At 42.3% G+C, this 21,337-nt stretch overlaps 1 protein-coding gene across 3 annotated transcripts in view; it reads left to right on the top strand.

Moving 5' to 3' along the window:
* The window catches only part of LOC117266042 (zinc finger protein 516-like), a 56,979-nt gene extending 42,142 nt beyond the window's left edge, over window positions 1–14,837 (top strand). For 2 of the 3 annotated variants that reach the window (XM_033640973.2, XM_033640974.2), the window contains exons 4-5: window positions 2,106–2,210; window positions 10,175–14,837. In XM_033640973.2, coding sequence (XP_033496864.2) covers window positions 2,106–2,210; window positions 10,175–10,368 — 299 coding nt within the window. In that variant the 3' untranslated portion in view covers window positions 10,369–14,837. Of the gene's footprint in view, window positions 1–2,105; window positions 2,211–6,661; window positions 6,733–10,174 lie in introns of all 3 variants that reach the window. The other variant, XM_033640976.2, reaches the window with a different exon arrangement.
* Window positions 14,838–21,337: the final 6,500 nt, after the last annotated feature.

Raw genomic sequence — 21,337 nt, 5'->3', positions numbered from 1 at the left:
CCTTATAATGTTTTAAAAATTGCCTTTTGGTATATAAAATTAGGGTTCCATTTGTGACACCTGTGCCAAAAAGGGCTTATGTTTTGAAATTGCCTTCCTTCAAGAATGGTGCATTTTTCAGAAATCGCACCTGCCAACAGCACAAAAAACCTGTTGTAGTACAATATCTGCTGAGATATGAATAGGTGTAGCAAGAAAAGACACACTTTGAAATTTGCGGATGGATTAATATTGAAACATTGCTTTACCTCACCTGTGGTCTAAGAATAGACACAGTGATTTACTCTACTGTGAGCAGTAAATCTAGATTATGGATAGTTATGAATCTTTATCATTTTGTGTCATCACTGAAAGTACAACAGTAATTTTAGCATCTATAAAATGCAGCAAATGTCATGGTGGTATTGTTTGCAGAAAGCAGTGTATACCTTAATGAGCACTGCTTTTTTTTATTCCATTGTGGGGATTTTTCAGGGCACTGTATTGTGCATGATATTCCCTCTTAGAATTCTGAAACTCTAACAAAATGGTGGATATTATATTTAGTGCAATATAGTAAAAAGAGAGGAATTTCTGACACAGGCCATGTAACTATTTGGCCATCTTAAAAAAACGTTGACTTAAATTGAATAACTTCTAGAACTATCTTAACACGGCTGTACCTGCTTACAGACCATCAATGGCCTATGTTTGATTTGTATCCTCCTGAGACCTGAACTTTTGTTTGGTATGCATTTTCAAATTCTCTGAGCTATTTGATATCAGTAGGGCCTGATAAGTATAAAAAACAAAACATTGTCAACGATAATAAAGTCCCAATCTCCTGAAACGAGACGATACTAAAGTCCAAATGTCTTCAAACAAGTACTTCCTAAGTAACGGTGTCTTTGCTTGTTACTGTTGCTAAAATTGGTCAGATTTGTTGCCATATCAAACTACAAACATTATTAATCATAAATAAAGTTTCAACTATAAAATGTGATCAGGTTTTGGACCTTGTCCACTTTTGTGTCAGGATCAGTTGCAGACTGACTTGGCAGAGGTGGCTGCTGTCTTGTTTTAACTTGGATTAGTGTATTGTGCTCTTACTATCACTAGATGGCACAAAAAAGCGTCCAAGAACGAGGACAGCAGGTCTGAGTTAAAGCTATAGTTGGTAATGTTGGAGAGCTAGCAAGATTTGAAAGCGGCACCTCCTCTAAGCTCCACCCCCTGCTCCCCCTCCCATCAGTGCTACGTCCAAAGCCACGAGCCCAGACATGCCTGAACGCGCATCCTGCAGTAGGAGTCAGCAGCAGAGCAGAGGAGAGCCGAGTAAAATAACATATCCCCCCAAAGCAAACAAATAATTACCTGTCCAACAGAAAGACAGCAACCTCTGCATCACTTTTCAGGCCCTCCAGCTCCCTCAGTTGTCTCCACCGTTCAAAAGCTGGACTGCTGTTGATGTCTGGTTTGTCCTCTCACTTTATCCAAAGCCTTTTTCATCGCAGCCTTTTCTGCCTCTAACTTTCCTTTCTCAGCCTGTTTAGTGGGGCGAGCCGTTACAAATAACGCTGGAAGTGATACTTTTGGCTGCATTTTCTCTGCCATTGTGCAGCAAACTCCTGCTAACTCGGTATTTCTGCTGAGGAGTGTGCTGAATATTTCCGGCAATGGTGACATGTGATGAGTGCGCGCAGGGAGGAGGGAGGGAGGGACGGAGGGGGGCTCGGGCAGGACGAGACATAAAGGCATCTGATTGCATCTGATTGGTTCTTTACATTCACACCGACTCGCAGGGATTGGAGAGTTTTTACAGGCCTGCAGCTGGAGTAGAGTATTGACTACTCTCAGAATGGAAGGACCATTTTACCCAGCATAACAAAAAGTGTTTCTGAACAGGATTACCAACTATGGCTTTAAGTAGAATGAAGTATAAGGTCAATAAACCCAAATTGTGATGTCCTCATATGAGGACACAGGGTCTCAGGAGGATATAGTATCTTGATGTTTTGGCCACTGTTATATTGAACCCATGTTTGAACTCTTCTAAGATTTGCTCTTCAGTACTTTGTCTAACCATATGTTTTTTCTTTCCTGTGTGTGTGTGTGTGTGTGATCAGGGATGCTGCGGTCTCTGATGCGGCAGGGACAATATTTCTGTCACGAGTGCGGGAAGAGTTTCAGTCAGCCCAGCCACCTGCGTACTCATATGAGATCCCATACAGGTAAATACAGCCACAAGACAGTGACACACAAACACACTCAAAGGAACACAGATTGCATACGTGCACGATTCCAGTGGCTTGACAAAACAATGGAAACATCTCACTAAGACGCGTTTTAAGTAAATTAAATCACAACTTCTAGCCATTGTGTTTTGTTAAAGTTGCCTTTACTTTCAAGTTGTTGGGATCCCAGTCTCCACTGCTGTATGTAAAAATGATAATAATGATAGTAAGTTAAGCGTTTTCGCATAAAAAGTTCTTTCCTTTCCTTCTGACCTTATTAAAACCCAAATATGAAGCAAAGTATTTGAGTGGCAACCCACAAACTGAGCTTTCAGATATGATTAAGGTGACAAAGGACGCATTCACACTGGCGCTATTTGGTCCGCTTTAAACGAACCCTGGTCCACTTCCACGGATAGCTCCGTTAGTTTGGAATGGTGTGAACTCTCATTCGAACTCTGGTGTGGACCAAACGAGCGAACCCTGGTCTGCTTGAAAACTGGGGGTCTCGGTTCACTTGCAAGTGAATAGTGGTGCGGTTCGCTTACAGTGGGAAATGCAAACGGACTATCCATTGAACCAAAGAGAGGAAGTGAACCAAAGAGAGTAAGTGACGTAGAGCTTAGTGCATTTTGGTAGAAAAAAAAAGTGGGAGAAGCACAGGTAAAAAAAAAAAAAAAGTTGGAAAATGTCTCATGGGCCCAAGACGGCGTAAATTTGGTGTTGCACCATTGTTTTTGTGGTGACCCAGCTTGCTGAAGGGGATGGGTTTCCGTTTTCGGTCCTGGCCAATCGATGAGCTGGGTTTTCTTCTTTCTCATGCTTCTTTTCTTCCTGGTCAGTGGTCTTTTTGGGCAATACTGCCCCCAAATGAGCAGTTGTTGTAACTGAAGCCCCTTTTACACTGCCAGATTTTTCGCGAATGTTGGGCCATTTTGCCGGGAAGCTGCGAGTGTTTAGACACACAGAGCCGGATTGGCAAGTTGATCCGAGGTGCCCAATTTTCCGTCTCGTAGGGTAGTCATATTGGCGGAACCTTTTTAGTTTAAACAGACCGAGGCGGCCTTCCGCATTGGGAGGGGCTGTTGATGACTTGTGGGAGGAGCTGTTGCGACGCACTGGTGGTGGATAAACATGAAACAGCTGATAGCAGGAATCAGTGAGCAGCTAGTAGCAAGAGGGAAATGCAAACCTGACAGACACTGTAAAGATGAGCAACTGGGGAGACAAAGAATTGTGCACCCTCCTTGCCCTCGCAAACGACGAGGCCATTAATCATCAAATGACAGAACGATGAAGAACGGGCAGACTTATGATAGAATCGCAGAAGGACTGACCAGCCGTGGCCTCCCTCCTACGTCACTGGTTACGTCACACGCTGAGCTACACGTTTTGTTACTTGCTCACGCCCCCCATTGCCCCAAAAAAGGAGCATTCTGTATAAACAAAAGTAGGTAGGTGACATTTTGCCACACTCCCCGATTTTGTTTTTATACTGCCAATGCTGAAAGAAGACTGATTGGGCTTTCCTGCAAATTTGCACAATTACTATCTGAAAAGGGCTAGTGTGACGTTGTCCAGGTGGTTTGGTCCACTTTAAAAACTGCAGTGTGAAAGTGAACCGAACCAAATGAAGGTGTGAAATTTTTTCGCCATTCGCCGCCCAATCGAACCAAGGCCCCCCCAGACTATCCTGGTGTGAATGCGCCCAAAATATGAACATGAGGATGAAGCTGTGGTATTACACCAAATAAGAAAATAAATCATGTCTCACATATTATATTGGCTTTCCATGAACAATTATGTCATTACTACTTAGTAAATGTACAACAGTGTTACTTCAGTTTGGGGTCAGTTACATGACACGTTCCTACAGAAGTAACTTTTAAAACACATCATGTTCAAAATCAAGCAGTTCATGGTTCATCAAACAATTATCTTAAAGTTAGAAGATATAATGAAGCATCTAGGTGATCACGTCAAGTATATTTTTGGTGCTATCAAATAGGGCCCTTGATTTCCTTGGACTCTAGGACTCGAGCAGTAATTAAAGGGGTTATGGGTGAAAAATGGTTGGTAATCAAGTTGCAAAAGCATCAGTCAAAAAAAGAATTATTTAAAGGTGAAGGTGTGACAGACACAGACAAACAACCTCAGCAAACAAAAAGGAAACAACAATGACATCTTACCAAACTGTGCGTAAGAAATCCTCATTAGCTACTTGTTATTCATGTATTACTGGATGTTCCCACTTTTTTGGCCACTCCTTCAACAGTCACTCATTCCCGTGCCACCTGTGCACACACATCATCCCCCTCGCAGCCATTTATTCACCCAGAAACGCTCACATGAGATATAGAGAATATATGCATGGGGATTCACATTCTGGACAATATTTCATCGCTACGTTCCTGCTTTCTCCAAAATAAATCAAAACAGATCTTTTTGTTCAGTTGAGTGTGACAGCCAGTCTGTGAGTCCTTCCCCGCCCTGGGCTGGGCAGCTGTCTCTATTTTTTAAAGTGAAACATGATTTGCTCCGGATACTGACCTGTGACAAATTGTATACATTATTAATCACATGTCAATTAGAGAGATGGAATTGCGCATTCTAATGAAGCAGAACAGCATTTGTCCACGCCAGCCTTATGAATCCATTTGCATGCGTCCCAATGCCATTCACTAAACTGCTTGATTTAGACACCCTGCCTTTTCCTACACTTTCTCCTTTTCCTCGTTACTTTTCCTTAGTGTACTTTCCTCCCCTCTCCCCTCCTTCCCTTTCTCTCTCCTATTGTTCCATTTCCTTTCCTTTTTCCTTTTTAAATTTCCTGTCTTGTTTCCTCTCATTTCACCTTTTCTCCACTCCTCCTTCTTTTGCTCTCTTGTTTCCTGTCATCTCACCCTTTCTCCCATCCTCTTCCTCATTTCCTCCCTTGTTTCCTCCCATCTGACTTTTTCTTTTCTCCTCTTCCTTTCCTCTCATTTCTTTTCAGTTATTCTGCTCTCCTGTTCTTATTTCCTCTCCTCTTATCTCATTTAATCTCCTCTACTCTTGTTTCCTCTCCTCTCCCCACCTATAGACTCTTCTCCCCTCTTTCTTCCATTTCCTGTCTTGTTTCCTCTCATCTCACCTTTCCTCTTCTTCTCTTTCCTTCCCTCTCATTTCCTCTCCTGTTCTCTTCCCTATTTCCTTTCTTGTTTCCTCTCATCTGACTTTTCTTTTCTCCTCTTCCTTTTCCTCTCCTCTCCTGTTCTTATTTCCCTTTCTTGTCTCATCTCACCTTTTCTCCTCTCCTCATGTTTCCTCTCCCCACCTGCAGTCTCTCCTGCCCTCTACCCCCTCTCTCATTTGTTCTTGTCTCACCTTTCCTTCTGTCATCCTCCCCATTTCCTCTCGTTTCCTCTCATCTATTTTTTTCTTTTCTTGCCGTTTCCTCTCATTTCTCTTTCAGTTATTCTGCTCTCCTGTTCTGATTTCCTCTCTTGTCTCATTTCACATTTTCTCCTCTCTCCTCATTTCCTCTCCTCTTCCCACCAGTAGTGTCTCCTCCCCTCTTTCTCACTCTTTCTCACCCATTTTCTCTGTTGTTTCCTTTCATCTCTCCTTTCCTTTTCCCTTCCCCCTTCCACCTTTTCTCCTGTCCTCTTCCTCATTTCCTCTCATTTCCTCTCCCCATCTACAGTCTCTTCTCCCTTCTTTTTCTCTCCTTGTCCTCTCTTGTTTCCTCCTCACCTTTTCATCTCCCCTACCTCTCTGGTTTGTCTGCTGTCCTCCCTTTCAATTTCCCACTTCCTCCTCCTCCTCCTCCTCCTCCTCCTCCTCCTCCTCCTCTTCCTTCTCCTGTCCTGTCATGTCCATCAGCCGGGCCGGCAGTGATCACAGTAGACAGTGAGATAAGTAGCTTCTTTATAGAGAGTGTGAATGATATGTGGCACAGCCAGTGATTCTAAGTGACAGAGGCCAAATGGTAAGTGATGCAGCGCTCAGCTTCCCCCCAAGCCCTGTTGTAAACACACACACACTGCATTAACACACACACACACGCCCATGCATAGGGTCTGTAAACACTCGCCGAGGCTGTAATTAATGTTGTCACCGACGGTTGTCTTCAGCATGGACGTGCACACACAGAAAAGGCCAGCCACCCTGAGGCCTCTATTAACATGCGTCATATTAAATCACTGACTTGCCTCCACCAGGTTCCATCACCATCATCACCACCATCATCACCATCATCATCACTGCCAGGTCCCCTCTATTAGCAAGGGTGCTGGTGGCAAACGCTACAGTGCGCGGGTGGTGGTGGTGGTGGAAGGGGGGAAAAAATTGCTTGTGTGGATCTGGTAGAGCTTTTAACCGAATGCCCTCCTCCCCTTCCTCCTCCTCCTCCTCCCCCTCCTCCTCCTCCTTTTCCTCCCCCTTCCATCCTCCTTCTCCCCCCACAGTTGGGTTTGATTTTAACGGACTCCACAGAGGTACTGACGCTCACACCACCGCTTCTGAAGCTCCCAAACAAGTATGTGGCACAATGGCTAACCACTGGGCTCCCCCATTGCTTCTGCATGTTTTTTGCATTATTATTGTCTCACCTCCGCATGTGTGTCTGTGTCAGTCCCACAACTCTCCGATCCTTTTGTCAGTGTTTTGTTTTTTTCATGTGTAGCAGTCACATGTGGCACCCTCTGCACCTGGCATTAACACCTGGCATTCTCACATGCTGCTGGATCACACCTGACACCAGCGTGTGTATCCAGTGTACATATCACAGTTTTCCTCATTGAAAAAAAATCATTTTGGTTTTAATTACACCTGAAGGGGTAGAGGTTTTTTAAATAATTGTGGAAAAGGCTGCCAGATGCTTGTAAGTTTCACTCAATACAATAATAATTGCACTTTTTGTTTTAAAGGTCCAGTGTGTAGGATTTAGGGGGATATATTTGCAAGAATTGAATAAAATACACTAAGTATGTTTTCTTCTCTGTATTATAACCTGGAAATAAGAACTTTATATTACCTTAGACTGAGCCATTTATACCTTCAGGGAGCGGGTCCTCATCCACTTGTCTACAGTAGCCCAGAATGGACAAAATAAACAATGGCTCTGGGGGGGGGCATTTGTGTTTTTAGTTAGAAGCCCCTTTGTGACAAGAGCGCTAGAAAAACACAGATTTTTTTTTTTTTTTTTTTTTTTTTATGTGAAACTGCCAGTGCCTAATCAGTGTTACTACTAGTATAAATCCAAGGTCAGTCTTCGTTGGAGAGGAAGAGACCTCTCATTAAAAACCTCCTGAACATCAGGATCTTAAATTATCAGAGAAAAAGGTGAGCACACATTAGCAGGTGCTGGGCTAGTGGCCAAACAGCTTTGGAGAAATGTTGATTTTTCACATGAAACTGCTTTATTCAGTGTTTTTACTAGTTTAAATCACCTGGTCCGTTTGTGGAAGACACCTCTGCGGGGAATTTAGCTCCCTGTAAAAACCTCCTGAACATCTAGATCAGAAGAAATATATAGGGCCATTTAAAGTGCCACCATAGTTAGAAGTACCTCCGTGACAAGAACGTTGGAAAAACACTGATTGGTTTTACCGGTTGAAGTCACTGGGTCCATTGGTCCTCGAGAGGAGGAGACCTCTGCGGATAATTCCGCTTCCTGTTAAAACCTTCTGAATGTGTAGATCAGAAAAAATTATAGGTTATTGGAGAACAAAGGTGAGCACACATTAGCAGGTGCTGGGCTAGCCGCCTGTCTCCAACATGGCAAACATCGTAGGAGAAACACTGATTTGCAACGTGTTTATGCTTTTTGCAGTGTTTTTATCCATTTAAATCACCTGGGGTCTCATTTATAAACATCACGTACGCATATAACGAGGCCTGAAAGAGGCGTACACCACTTCCCTCTCAAATGTTCTGATATAAAAACTGATTTGATAAGAGAAACCATGACCCATGCTTACGAACAGTTTCGAAACGGGAAATTGGTGATGCAGCTGGTGAAGTGGAAGTCTGATTGTAGAAATTGTTGAATATTTTTTGGCGTTTTTGGCTTTTGTCTGTAGTTTTTAGTATGAATCCTACACTTAAATGAGACCCCTGGTCTGTTTGTTGTGGAGAAGGAGAGAGCTCTGCAGGTAAATCGGCTCCTGTTAAAAACCTTGTGAGCAATGAACACAAAAGGAACTCTAACCGAGAGAAGTTTCAGCTGGTTGCAATTTTCAATCCTCACCACTAGATGCCACTTAATCCCTCTATATCGTACACACTGGACCTTTAAAACACTGTCAGTACTGCAGTCAGATTCTTGCAGATTTTGATGATTTCACCTATTCTTTGTTTTATTCAAGTGTGGTTTTGTCTTTGGCTGCACTGAATTTTGTACTTTAAAATATATACAATGAAATCAGTTACCTTTTTCAAAGGTAATCTAGGTAGATTGGCTCTAGAGGACATTATATTCATTTCTTTTTTGTTACAAATTGATATAAGACAACAGCTGTTCAGCCTTTAACCAGTTCAAACTTCATAAAAAGTTTAGAAAAACTCTAACATTTTATCAATTTAATGAGAACATAAATGGAAGATTAACCAGTAATGAAAATGAGTGTTAGTTGTTCCTTTGTTAGGAGTAAGAAAAGTGTAGCCTATATGGGCTTTAAAGCAAACATGTGCAAACTTAAAAAATAGCAACACATTCCCTGTAGCTTCTTTAATGTCTTTAAAGAGTTTTTAGAGTCAGTCATTGAGATAAGCGTCGAGGCGGAGGAGGAACACAGGAGTAAATCTGTTCTGCTTTGACATTCGAAGAAGAGCTGGGTTGTACACGCTGCGCCTCCATCTTAATTAATCACACACATCTCACACATACACACACCCACACGGACTCAGATTTACCGCACACTATGAATGATGGGAGCAGGCGCGGCGGAGGGGTCCAATTAGATGTAGTGTTGACGCTGCTTTACGGTGACGATAACCTTTATTATAATGTAGTGCACCGGTCCCGTCAGCGATGTTTCCTCGCAGGACGGTGTCGTGGAGGTTCTCGCTTTCTTCTCACGTTTCGCCTTCACCGTCTCTCCAGCTGTTTTTTTTTTTTCTCAGATTTTTGTGTGATTAATTATACCTTTTTTTGTTTTTATCTCTCTCTTCCTTCACCACCTCCACCCCCCCTCCCTTTCTTTCTCTCCGTTGTGTTTCTGATGATGTATGATAACAGCTATATTTCCCTGTTTCTTCTTCAGGGAGAAGGGTGCGGGAGGGGCACGGGGAGTCATTTGTTTTCCCGCTTTGATACTCTTCCATTTATCAAAATGATAATTAGGTGCAATTAAATGGCAATCTCATTTGTTTTGTTCAGGTGTGTGTTGCTTATTTTCTTATTAGGTTTTTTATATTTTTTTTTTTTTTTTTTTTGCAGAGGTGTCTGTGCCATTGTAGGTCAGTCTAATTAGAAGAGAGTCTAAAGGGTGTGTGCAGAGTGTTTTAAGGGTGTGTGTGGGGGACAAAGGGTGGCTCGGGTGATTGAGGGAAATACACAGAGACAAAAGTAGGACTTTTCAGACGTTGGATGCTCTTCCCCAGATGGCAGGGAAGAGAGTGGAAGAGTTTGTCCATCTGGGTCAGGATAGAGAGGCAAAGTTAACTTTTTAAGTGAAATTAGGTGTAAAAAATGAAATGTGAACGCTGCGCTCAACCTGCATAATATTCTCCTATTTCTAGTTGAATGCCATCATGTGTCTTGGTTTGTGTTTGTCTGTGTTTTTGCTTGTTTCTCCCTCTTTTTTTATTTCTGTTTTCCACCGCAGCAAGTCTCATCCGTGGCTCACATCGTTGTCTCTTGTTAAATCCCCTGTATATTTAAAAATCTTGTCCTCTCGAATTCCATGTATGACGTCCTTTCTCGGGCTCCACCTGACCTTTCAACTGAATCTGTGTGTTGTGTATGTGTTCCTCAGGGGAGAGGCCATTCTGCTGCCAGCTCTGCCCATACCGAGCCTCTCAGAAAGGGAACCTAAAGACGCACGTCCAGAGTGTCCACCATATGCCTTTTGACAACAGCCAGTACCCAGACACAAGGAGCTTGTTGCTGAGCCAGGAGGAGCAAGGAGCGCTGGCTGCCAAACACCCACCAACCCCACAAAAACAGTAGACCGTCTGATAGACCAGGATCTGGACTTGGGACCAGACTAGTCAGGGAACCTGAAAACACCATTCCTAAACATCAGAGGACTGGATGTAGGACCTGAGACTCATGATAAACTTTCTGAGCCTCTCCTCTCCACCCGTCATCCTTTAATGACCTTAGATGAATTTTCTACGATGAAGGCTCTTGTAGTTGTTTTTATTTTATTTTGTTTTTAAAATAAGAAGATAGTTAAAGCTGTGCTAGGCAATTTTAAAATCAAAACGTGGGGCTGCAGCAGAGGGGAGTGGCTTTTCTACTGATTGAAAGAGTTTCTGGTGAGAAACTGCTGTTAGAAATTCAGGTGTCAGGTGTGCACACAAGTGGGCAATGCTATCCACAAAGAAGAAATGAAATATAAAGTTTCTCCTCAGCAGGAACGCTAGACACACAACGATCAATCTTTTGCTTCTGTTGGTCTTCATCAGTTCATCTGTTTGCAAGAACGAACCAGCTGTGTGTAGTTTACATCACCGTAAAGGATTTCTGAATATAGAAGCCCTCAGAATTCAAAGAGTTACCTTTTGCTGGCGTTTTAGAGGTACCAACACGTGAAGTTGCCTAGTGCAGCTTTACAAGAAAAGCTACATTTTCAATGAAAAGAAGCGGAAAAAGCTGAACATGAATGCAACTGCTAGCATTTTAATCAAGGACTGTGGCATTGCATGGCTGCTGTAGTTGTCCCTCCTCTCTCCCCTTTCTTTTTTTTTAGCTTTATTGTATAAGAGTTTGTGCATTCCTCAGGACACCAATCATCAGAGATGAGACGAGAGAGAAGATGCTCTGCAATTCATCAACAGTCAATTGATGCATCGCAAGTTCGTTTCCCTCTGGGTTCACCAAGATGAAGACTTGCATCTGTGTGTGTGTGTCTGTGTGTGTGTGTGCGCGCGCACAAGTGTGTTAAACTCACTTCCCTCCACTCCAGAGTGTAATGTTAGGAGTGTAGTGACCACTCTGAGGCTGTGTAGCTGATGATTAGAAGGAGGGAGAGAGTTGGAGAGAGGTAGGATTAAAGAGGGAGAGAGAGAGAGAGCGCTAATGGGGGTGTCTGCTTTAGTGCTCATTAAAAAGAGGGTGCGTTTTTTAATAGCCAATATAAATGAGCGTACCATTTTTATGGCCATTCAATTATTGTCCATTTAAGAGGAAGGGACTGAGTGGAGGCAGTTTCCCTCCATAACTCCATCATGTTAAGGAGTGTTTCCGACACTTCTGACTTTGAGTTAGACTGACTTCAAAACAGCAACAGGAAGACGCTTGCTTGGCTCTGCTTTGCACAGATTAAACTCCAACCTGTGTATTTGCGTAAGATAATATGGTACTGCAAATGCGAGCCAGCATAGATGCATCATGTTGCTAAAGGGCAACTGACTTTTCGGCCTGTTTCAAACTGGGCCCACACAGCTGCACCAAAACCTACCCAATGTCTCTGGTAGAAGCAGCAGCACAGTGTACTTTAGCACCAAAGTTAGGTTAATTTTTTGTGACTTTTCTAACCATTCCTTTTTTCCTATTGAAAACCAGTTTTCCCATTCAGGCCTTTTTAAATTAACAGGTAACTGGTATTTTTCAATGTTAACCCTATATTTTCACGTTTTTGTGTCTAAGTGACTAATTGTAACAGCAATTATTGAAATTTGTCCAGTACTTGGTGAGACTTTTGCAGGCTGTAGCGGCAATACAGGCTGCAATGTAACGTTAATAGGCAATTGTGCACCATCAATATATGTCCAGTAAAAGTGCCTGTTTTCGCAACAACAGGCTCAGATTGTTGTGAAGTGTCTGACACCATTTTGGAAAGCATCCCTACAGATGTAGACCTTTATGTTAAAGGGTAAGATCCTTTTTATTTAACCAGGAACAACCCTGAAAATGTCATTGCCAAACCCACCAGACTCCATTTAAATAAGCAGCAATTCTATTATTGTACAACACAGTACATTTAAAGTAACAGAGACAAAATAAAACTCCCAAAAGCCCTCTTGGTTCATCTTTCCACTGTACCAATGATGGCCAACCCGTAATTCAGCCAGTTAGATTTGAAATGATGCTGGCTCTGTGCACTTTAAAATTAATCATTTAAATGGAGTCTGGTAAATTTGGCGATGGCAACTTCAAGGCTGTTGATGGTTGAACAGAAAAAATCTTACTCTTTAACAAGGACGACGACCTCTGTCGGGATCCTTTCCATAATGTTGTCAGGCTCTTATTGTGAAAATCTGAGCACTTTTGTTGGACATACATTGACCGTGCATAATTGCCCCAAATGATTACACCAACTGGTTTGGCAACTGCTGGCTGCAGCGCTCTCAATGCTGGACCAATTCAAAAATTCTCGTTCCCATTACTCAGACACAAAAACACGGCGAAATAGGGTCCATGTTGAAAAATACCAGTTAAACAATTTGACTGGCTGTCTTTGTGTTAAACTAATGATTGATGTACATTTAGTGGACAAACATGAGAGTGATATTGGTTTCCTAAAATATCCCAAACTGTTCCTTCAGAATTGGCAGGTTTGTTAAACAGATAAAAGTGACGTATAATTCAACATGTTGGCTGTAATATAGCCTCCACATCCGACAGAGCAAACAGCCACAGAGAGAGATGGAGCTGATTTTGTTACCAAAGCGTTCAAGCAGACTAATAAGCCAAACTCCCATATCAGTCAGTCTAATTTCTTAAATGGTGATGTAAAGATTTGCATTCTTGGAGGAAAGAGCGACGAGGTCGTAGAGAGAACAGCCAGAGGTCGAGAAGTCAGGCTTCCAGAGAGTTCAGGTATGAATCCACGAGATAGAGATGTTTTGAAGCCCATTGAATTGTACAGCCGTCACAGCCTTAACACAGGTGTGTGCGTGTGTGTGTGTGTGTGTGTGTGTGTGTGCGTGTGTGCATGTGAGTGTGCATTTATGTGTGTGTATGTGCATTCTTTTCAAACCTCTCAGTACTGTATAAGAGGTTGACTAACTCCTGTGTACTCCAGCCTCCCTCTAGATGCTTTGTATACTAGCCTACCTCCTTTGCAATGAAAGCCTGTTTTAAGTTTATCGGCTGGTATGAAGCCTGAGGATTGGTTTTTGCTAGGAGGAGATGCTCTCTTGGTTTTCTCTCCCTCAATGGCCTCTACAACTTAAAAAAAAAAAGAAGCCATGCCTTGACACGCTGGGGAAAAGAAGAAGAAAAGCATGGCTGTTGAAAGCAGAATTAAAGACCAGGAGTGGAGAGGCATTTTTGTACGCATTCAAATCAAAATTCAAACCAGTTAAAGATTACGGAGCATACAGAGTACTGTACTTCCCATCTATTTTGAGACCTCAGTAGTTTTTGCCATGACGACGAAATGGTTGCTACACCAGTGGGTTGTTGAGTTATGCATACAATGTTGTGTGCTTGAATATGCCTAATAATACACAAATGTGTATACTGAAGGTGTGGGTAGTGAAAATACTTGAAACGGATACTCTAGCCTTCGAGGTAGTGTAGTACTAATACCAATGTTGTACAGAATTCCCTTTAAGATTAACTCCTCAGTTATGAATTTCTACTCCGAAGTGTGACTTAGAAAAACTATGAAGCAGGAGTGAGTGTATGTAATATAAACTGTATATCTGTAATCCACTCTTACCAAACCCTTATATACAGCGGTAGAAACCAAATGGCATTACTAGTGCACTTAGACTAGGTTACTGCTTTAACCGTTCTCATTTTGTCTGATTTTAGCTAAGGTTTCTTTGAGAATGTCTTTTTCATGGTGCCAGCTAACACACTTCAATGTCAGTTATGGTTTAGAGGCTTTTTTTTTTTTTTTTTTTTTTTTTTTTTTTTGATAGGATGATTCCATAGATTTAAATGACAGATGATTTGTTCTGTGACGGCTGTGTGGCACAGCTTTTTAGCTACGTCTCCTCATTGAAAGTTTGATAATGCTAGGTGCAGCAGTGCTTATTTTTTCATAAAGATGTAAGAGTGTGTTTTTAGTCTTTCTCTTTGCTAAACTGTAGGATTTGTTCAGTAGCTAGTCATGGCTGCCCTCCCAGAGGGGCTGGCAGGTGTTGTTCTTTTCTCTTTGGTTGGGTTTTTATCATGCCTCTTAAGTTGTATTATTTGTGTCCGTATTGCTTTTTTTTATTTGTTATGAACTTCATGATTAATTTACCTTAGAAGACATTATTATTCCAAATGTATTTGGTTGATATCTGTATTTATTATCACTTCAAAAAGGATTAGAGGACAGAGGCAGACAGGAGCGTTTGTTTAATTTGATTTTTTTTTTCTGGGTTGTTTTTGTTTTTATACTGTGTAGTTTTCATGCCAGCAAGCCGATGTGAAAGCTCTACCTCGTCTGAGCCATTCTCAGTTCTGTTACACTTTTGTACATCATTTCAAAAAGATGTAATGTCATGTCCACAATAAAGACACACAAAATGGCACCTGTTGGCGCTGTTTCATCTGGTTTTCCTTGTTTGTTTTAAATTTACCTCAGCCACTGTGACTGAACACGTCCAAGTTTAGATGAAAAAGCTTCACAGATTCGCAGTTTGCAAATGTTTTTTTTTTCCCTTTTACTCACACTGCCGGTGTGAAATTTTACAAAGAGCCCAGCAGTCTCTGAATATTGACAAGATGAAAAAAACACGGAGCATATTTTGTGTTCTTTTGTGTCTCTCACACAACTTATTCTTGCCATGGTCACTCGCTGTCATCAGTTGTTACTGTCAGCACTGTGCTCACAAGCTGTGCTGGTATATCAATCCTCAGTATTGAAAAGAGCCAGTCAGTCATGTCCACATTTTCTACAGTCAACAAAAGCCTGACGATTACAATTTATTTTGTTACAATTATGGTTTCAAATTAATCATTGAAACTGTTCTTGGGATTTTACCCTAAACTCATCACCTGGCAAGCATCTTGTAACAAGGCAGTTCTATGTTCACACTAAATGGGGCCTTCATATGTTCCTCTCTGAGATGTTTCCTCATACAGTCCACAAAGGTCAGGAAAACGAGAAGCTCTAAATGACTGGAGTCAGATTTATTGATTTATTGACTATGGTTACAGTGTGGAACACAACCAAAATACACAATAGCATCCAGCAGGAATTAGGTACTGTACAGTGTACATTACCTGATCAAAGGTGGACCGTTCTTCAATAATCAGCCTCATCTGCATAAATTGTATATCTGAACAAAATGAATATCCACGTTCAAAGACAGTTTAAATTTAAGGTTAGGTTGACAACCTATTATTCATGATGGTTATATTCTGTCATGATCATAATGAGACATTTGTCTCTCAGACAGCTCATTGCAAAGGTTGCAGACCCTCCAGCCTTAAGCCAGGTCTTTATATCTTCCAGTAACCTGGTTTTGTTCACCCTGAATTTACAAATAGCCTATCTGTACATTTGGTTTTCATACGATAGGTACTTTTCCTGTTAAATTCCTATTTTAAATCAAAATAAAGAGAACAGTTATACATACTTTTGATCTCTCTTTGCCACATCTGTATGAACTGATCTTTCACCTCCTGTTCAACAGACAGTTTCAACCAGCTGATGTTACATTTTTTGTAAGCCAGGGGCGTAAGACAAACCACAGTCATCTACTATCAGCCTACCATATAAAGCCCAGTTCAGAAGAAAGACTAGTGACGAGACGAGGTGAAACAACAACTACTTGCAATGTGTCGTTCTGCAATGTTCTAAAAACCTGCTGGTCCACACCAATGCAACAAGATGAGATGGTGTTTCATCTCTATGCAACATCTCTTTGTACTTCTGTTCTGATTTCCAGCTTTTCAAACTTATTTTGTGGCTGATTTGTAGTAGTGATGAAACAGCGAAAACAGTAACAAAACCAGCATCAGATGGACTGTATTCATAGTAAGTACGCAACAGCAATGTAAATACCCAGTGCCAATTAATCAGTCAATAAAAATGTGTGTGTGAGGGGACATAAGAACACACAGCAAGCAGCAGCAGAAACCCACCGTCCGACATTGGCACACCATGAGGATGGAAACAGCGGGGACAGAGTACCTGCTGCAGCCAACCTGACTGGTTTGACTGCGGAATCCGTGTCCAAGATGTTTCACTGCCTTTTGAAATAATGCGATATGTCTCCTTTTAGTTGGATGGATGAATATGGTGGGTCTGACCACTCAGTCTTAAGCCCCTTTTACACTGACTTTTCATCGGGAGAATGTCAAGTCATTATCCCACCTCGCTGTTCTGTATAACAGGCAAGAAAATGGCGAGTATTTTCTTGCCTTAAAGTCAGCAGCGGAGGTAGTCGCAGCATCGAATCAATGTCCGTGTAAATGTCCGGCCGGCAGGATGGGACCATAGACGGGATGGGACAGGTGTGCTGCTGTGACAATGTATTATGTATGTGATCCACCAATGGGAAATTTAACAAGCAGCTAGAAGCAGTTAGCAGCTAACTCAAAGGAGAGCAGCAGCCACAAATTAGGGTGACAATGACGTCCGAGAGCTCCTTATCCTCTGAGTAAATATATATATACATATATATATATATAACACATATAACAGGGTCAGTAAATGATTGTTATTGCCATGTATGTCATTGTTATTGTTTAGAAAGTGCTGATGGCACATATTTTATATGTCACACCAGAGGCAGATGCTGTTGTGTTACATGTCACTATTGTCATGCCTCTTTTGTTTCCAGGATGCTGGCATGCTATGTAAAATCACACACTATGGCTGCATGATGCCACCGTTGTTTGGTTCTGTGTAGAAAAGCAGAGGCAGCATAAAGATGGGACTTTGTAGCAGCTCTATAGTGCAGTCACTGTGCAAAATGTGTAAGGGTGCTGTTTCCCATAGTGTCTCATTATAATGTACACGTTCCTATAGAAGTATTTCTACCTTCAAAGCATCCTTGGAGTAATGCGTTTCTCGTTCTATTTTATGCCACAAATTTAGTTGAATCTGCAACTTCACTCCAAAAACACAAACAAGTGAATGTTACAGATTGCCTATAGCCTACAATACAGTATTGCATCTATTTTCTAAAATCTTGTGTCTTTGATTAGCTTTACACACAGTCTCCATGACCGGCAGAAGAAAGCCAAAGTGGTCATGATTCATGGAGATGAGGTGAAAACAGATCAGACCCAAGCCATACTGCAAGCTGTTCCCTTTCATAGCATGTGACATGTTTGATGGATAGCGACTTTGATGTTCGCCCGGGCCCGTTGGCACCTTGATGTCCATGTGTGGCCGTGCGGTTGAAGTCGAGCTGCCAAGCAACGGTGATGAGAAACCCTCACCCTTCAACTACGAGGGACCACCTAGGGATTCGTTGCTACTTTGCCAGTCTCTTTCATGTTCGGTGTCTATGTGCACCATCTGTCTGTCGGTTTGAGCGACGGCTGACTGACGGGTTCCCTCTGAGAACATGGCACATAACGTTAATGCCAGGCAGGCCCGCGGGCTGAGAAAAGACTGCAGCTGCCCGTCACTCTTCCCAACCTCATCAGTCACTGCGAAGGCAGACGTGACGGCCCTGAGCTCCCTGGAAAACCTGTTCGCTGACATCTCTTCTTTCTGTCACACAGCAGAGAGAAGCCGACTGACTGACTGACTGAATGACTGACTGAGGCGGAAAATACGCCGAACGTCAGGCTGAGTCAGATTTGATGGATAGGTGTGGTGAGGAACACAGTATAATGTGCTTTTCTTATTTCACTTCTTTATGTCGCAAGAAAGCCATTGTTGTTCTCTTTGGAAGTCTTTGCTTTTACAGAGCTGTAACCAAGGGGTTAGAGCTGCGGATAACTTTTGTCATTGAACAGAAGATATACTAAGTTTTATTTTCACTTGGTTAAATGCATGTCTGTTTTTTTATCTATGTGTGGCTGCGACTTGGGTTCATCCGATACAGGTCTTTGAAACAGGATTCTTGGATTGACACTCATTGTGGCGGATATCATGTGACTAATTGAATGATGTGGCATTTCATTCATTCAAAAGAAATGCTGTTTGGATGTTGAGCAGTGTAAGAAACCCCCTCTTTCCACACCTTTTGACCATGGATGTTAGGGGGCTGTTTCTGACAATATTTATAACTTTATCCAAACCAAATCTGACAAGAAAGCCCATTTCACGCAGCACTGTGGTAACAAAGTAGGCAGGATTTAAACTCTCGAGCTCTCTCTTTTCATTCTTCACCAAAATACTGTCATCAATTATTGTGTTGTTCAAACAAATGCATCACCAAGAATAAGTTCAAGGAGAGAAAAAAATGTGCGCTTCTGCTTTTGAATGGTATGAATTTGGCTGTTGGTGACAGTTCTGCTTTTAGATGTGGGTGGACAACAGTTTTTATGAAGTAGCTCCCAGACGCTCCACCGTAACAGGTGATCAAAATTTTTGCAAGTGCTTCTTTAAGAGGTTAAGAACAAGAGTCTACAGCTATGGACGCTAGCAGCTCTGAGATTTACCTCAGATGCCTGAAGACATTCTGGGAATCCTCTCAAATACTTAGAAACGTGTACTCCTGCACGATTGAGAGCATATCACATCACTTCCTGGTATGGAAACAGGACTGAACAGGACCGCAAGAACTTGCAAAGAGTAGTTCATTCAGCTGAACACACTATAGGTGCTGCTCTACCCTGCATAAAGGTTGTTTATTCCAGTCGCTGCAAAATAAGGCCAGGAGAATCATTTAAGATCCCAGCGACTAAGATAACTGCCTTTTCACCCTGCTGAGGTCGGGAGGAAGGTACCGGTTACACCAGGCCAGCACTGAAAGGCTCAGGAGGAGCTTCAAGCCATAAGGATACTGATTGATGACCTGCCCTTGTTCTAGACATGATATTTATTTATTTCCACCACTACTATATATTGACGGAACTGACAATTACATTTTAACGAAATCATATTTTATGATTTCATATAACAAATAAATACACTGATTGAGCTAATTGCTAGCACGAGCATGCTAACGTGCTATTTTTAGCATAATGTGTACTGTTCTTAGTTTTGCATGTTAGCATACTATTAAACAGAAATTAAGTGAGGCTTAATAAAATTTTGGCTTTGCAGGTATTTGGCATGGAGAACAGGATGATCATTCCAATGAAAGTTGCTCACCAGTGCATAAAATTACCTGTTGTTTTTTTTGTATTGTTGGAAAAGAGCAAAGAGCCGGCTGAGCAAAAGTTATGACTATAACCTCTGCTAGCTGAGCCAGCTTCTTCCAGTCAGGCCCTCAGGAACGCTGCTTCACCTTGCAGCCAAATTTTCCCACCGGCCACACATATTACCACAAAAAAATCTGCTGCAGCCCAAAAACATTTTCCCATACACCACCAGTATAAAAGAGCTGCTGATAAACTGATTTAGAGACGTCTTTCCCATGGGAAAAAAGTCTTTTTCAGCCCAATGGCATCACATGACAGACCAAGGAAGTTGTAGTGAAGACTGTTTAGCCACCATGTCAAATTGGCTTCAAAGTCTTGGGGTATTTGGTCATAAACAAAAGTATTGGCCAAATTTTGCCCTGATGATGGTGCTAGATGGAAAGTGAAGAAATTACCAAAGTGATTACAAGTCATCTTGAGGGGAGCATGAATGTGTGAAGGAAATTCTTTCTAGCAAATCAACAAATAGTTGTAGAGATAATTTAGCTTAAAGACCCAAGTGGTAGACTTGCCAGTTGATGGCCAACATTGCCATCCCTGAGGATATAATTCCAGCAAGACTAACAACTTCTAATCAACAAATGAATGACAACTAAAAATGTCTGGCTGACATCTAGCTGTTAAAAAAATCTTACATTGGTGCCATCCGATGGAAGTATCACATACATAAGTCAGCAATGTGCAATGTTACACCTCCCCACAATGACCTAACTGTAGGACACACAATAAAGAGGCTGAAAGAGACATGTGAACTGCACTCATTCGTACCAGAATGGCTTCGTTTCTCTGCAAACAAACATCCATCAAAAGGAAAGAAAAAATCCATCTGTTAACAACTAACAGAGAGCCAGCATCTAACCCTTGTTACAGTACGCTATATAGAATGTCTGGCCTTGACCACACCTTGCATCTCATCCGTGTCTCTCTGGTATCTCTTGTGCTGCTCCTGCGTGTAAGAATGAACTGCAGTAATCCCTCCGGAGTAGCGTCCTCTCTTCTTCTTTGCATGTAACCCTCTGTGGCTGTGCTGTGTACTGTCCGAGTCAGAGGGCATGATCTATATCTGCCACTAGGGAGCACTATTCCTCTCTAATGGCTGCTAAACGGCCTTCCTCAGGAGGACAAGGGCCACATCACAGACCAAATGGCACTTGTACATGTGCAATGGCTGTGGTAGTGCGGGCGGTGGAGGGGTAAATATACTTAAAACACACTACGGCGTATATCAGCACGGCAGCCTTGACTACGGTTACCACCAGAGAGTCCGACTCCTCCGCATTTCCCAGGCAAAAGGCCAAACGCATTTACAACACTTCAAGTGTCTGCGACACAAGAACGCCCTCTCCACTGTGAAATATGTAAATATTGCACTAATCAAAGGGTTGTGGAATCGCAAAATGCCACGGAAAGGTTATGACCCGGAGCCTGTGCTAATAGGGGAGTGAGGGAGGGGGAGGAAGAGGAGGTGATGGAGGGAGTGCTGGGGGTTGAGTTGTGGTGGTGGTGTAGGGGGGGAGTGGAGGAGTGACAGCTACCACAGGCGTTTCTCCTGCCTGAGGAGGACCTTCACATGCTGACCTCCGCCTCCTGCACTCCAACGCTCTGACAGTAATGAATAGGAAGGGGCTGTTTATGCATATCAAATGTTATTTACTCTCCCACAGTCAACTGTAGCCACAGAGGAAAGAAAGAGAGAGCAGCAAAAAAAAAAAACACAGGATATTCCCAAAGACCGTGGGCTGCCATTAGAACAATGTGG

The sequence above is a fragment of the Epinephelus lanceolatus genome, chromosome 10, assembly GCF_041903045.1.
Source record: "Epinephelus lanceolatus isolate andai-2023 chromosome 10, ASM4190304v1, whole genome shotgun sequence".
Taxonomy (NCBI): Eukaryota; Metazoa; Chordata; class Actinopteri; order Perciformes; family Serranidae; genus Epinephelus; species Epinephelus lanceolatus.
The sequence above is the reverse complement of the archived record's forward strand: the minus strand, read 5'-3'. Positions and strand labels throughout refer to the sequence as shown.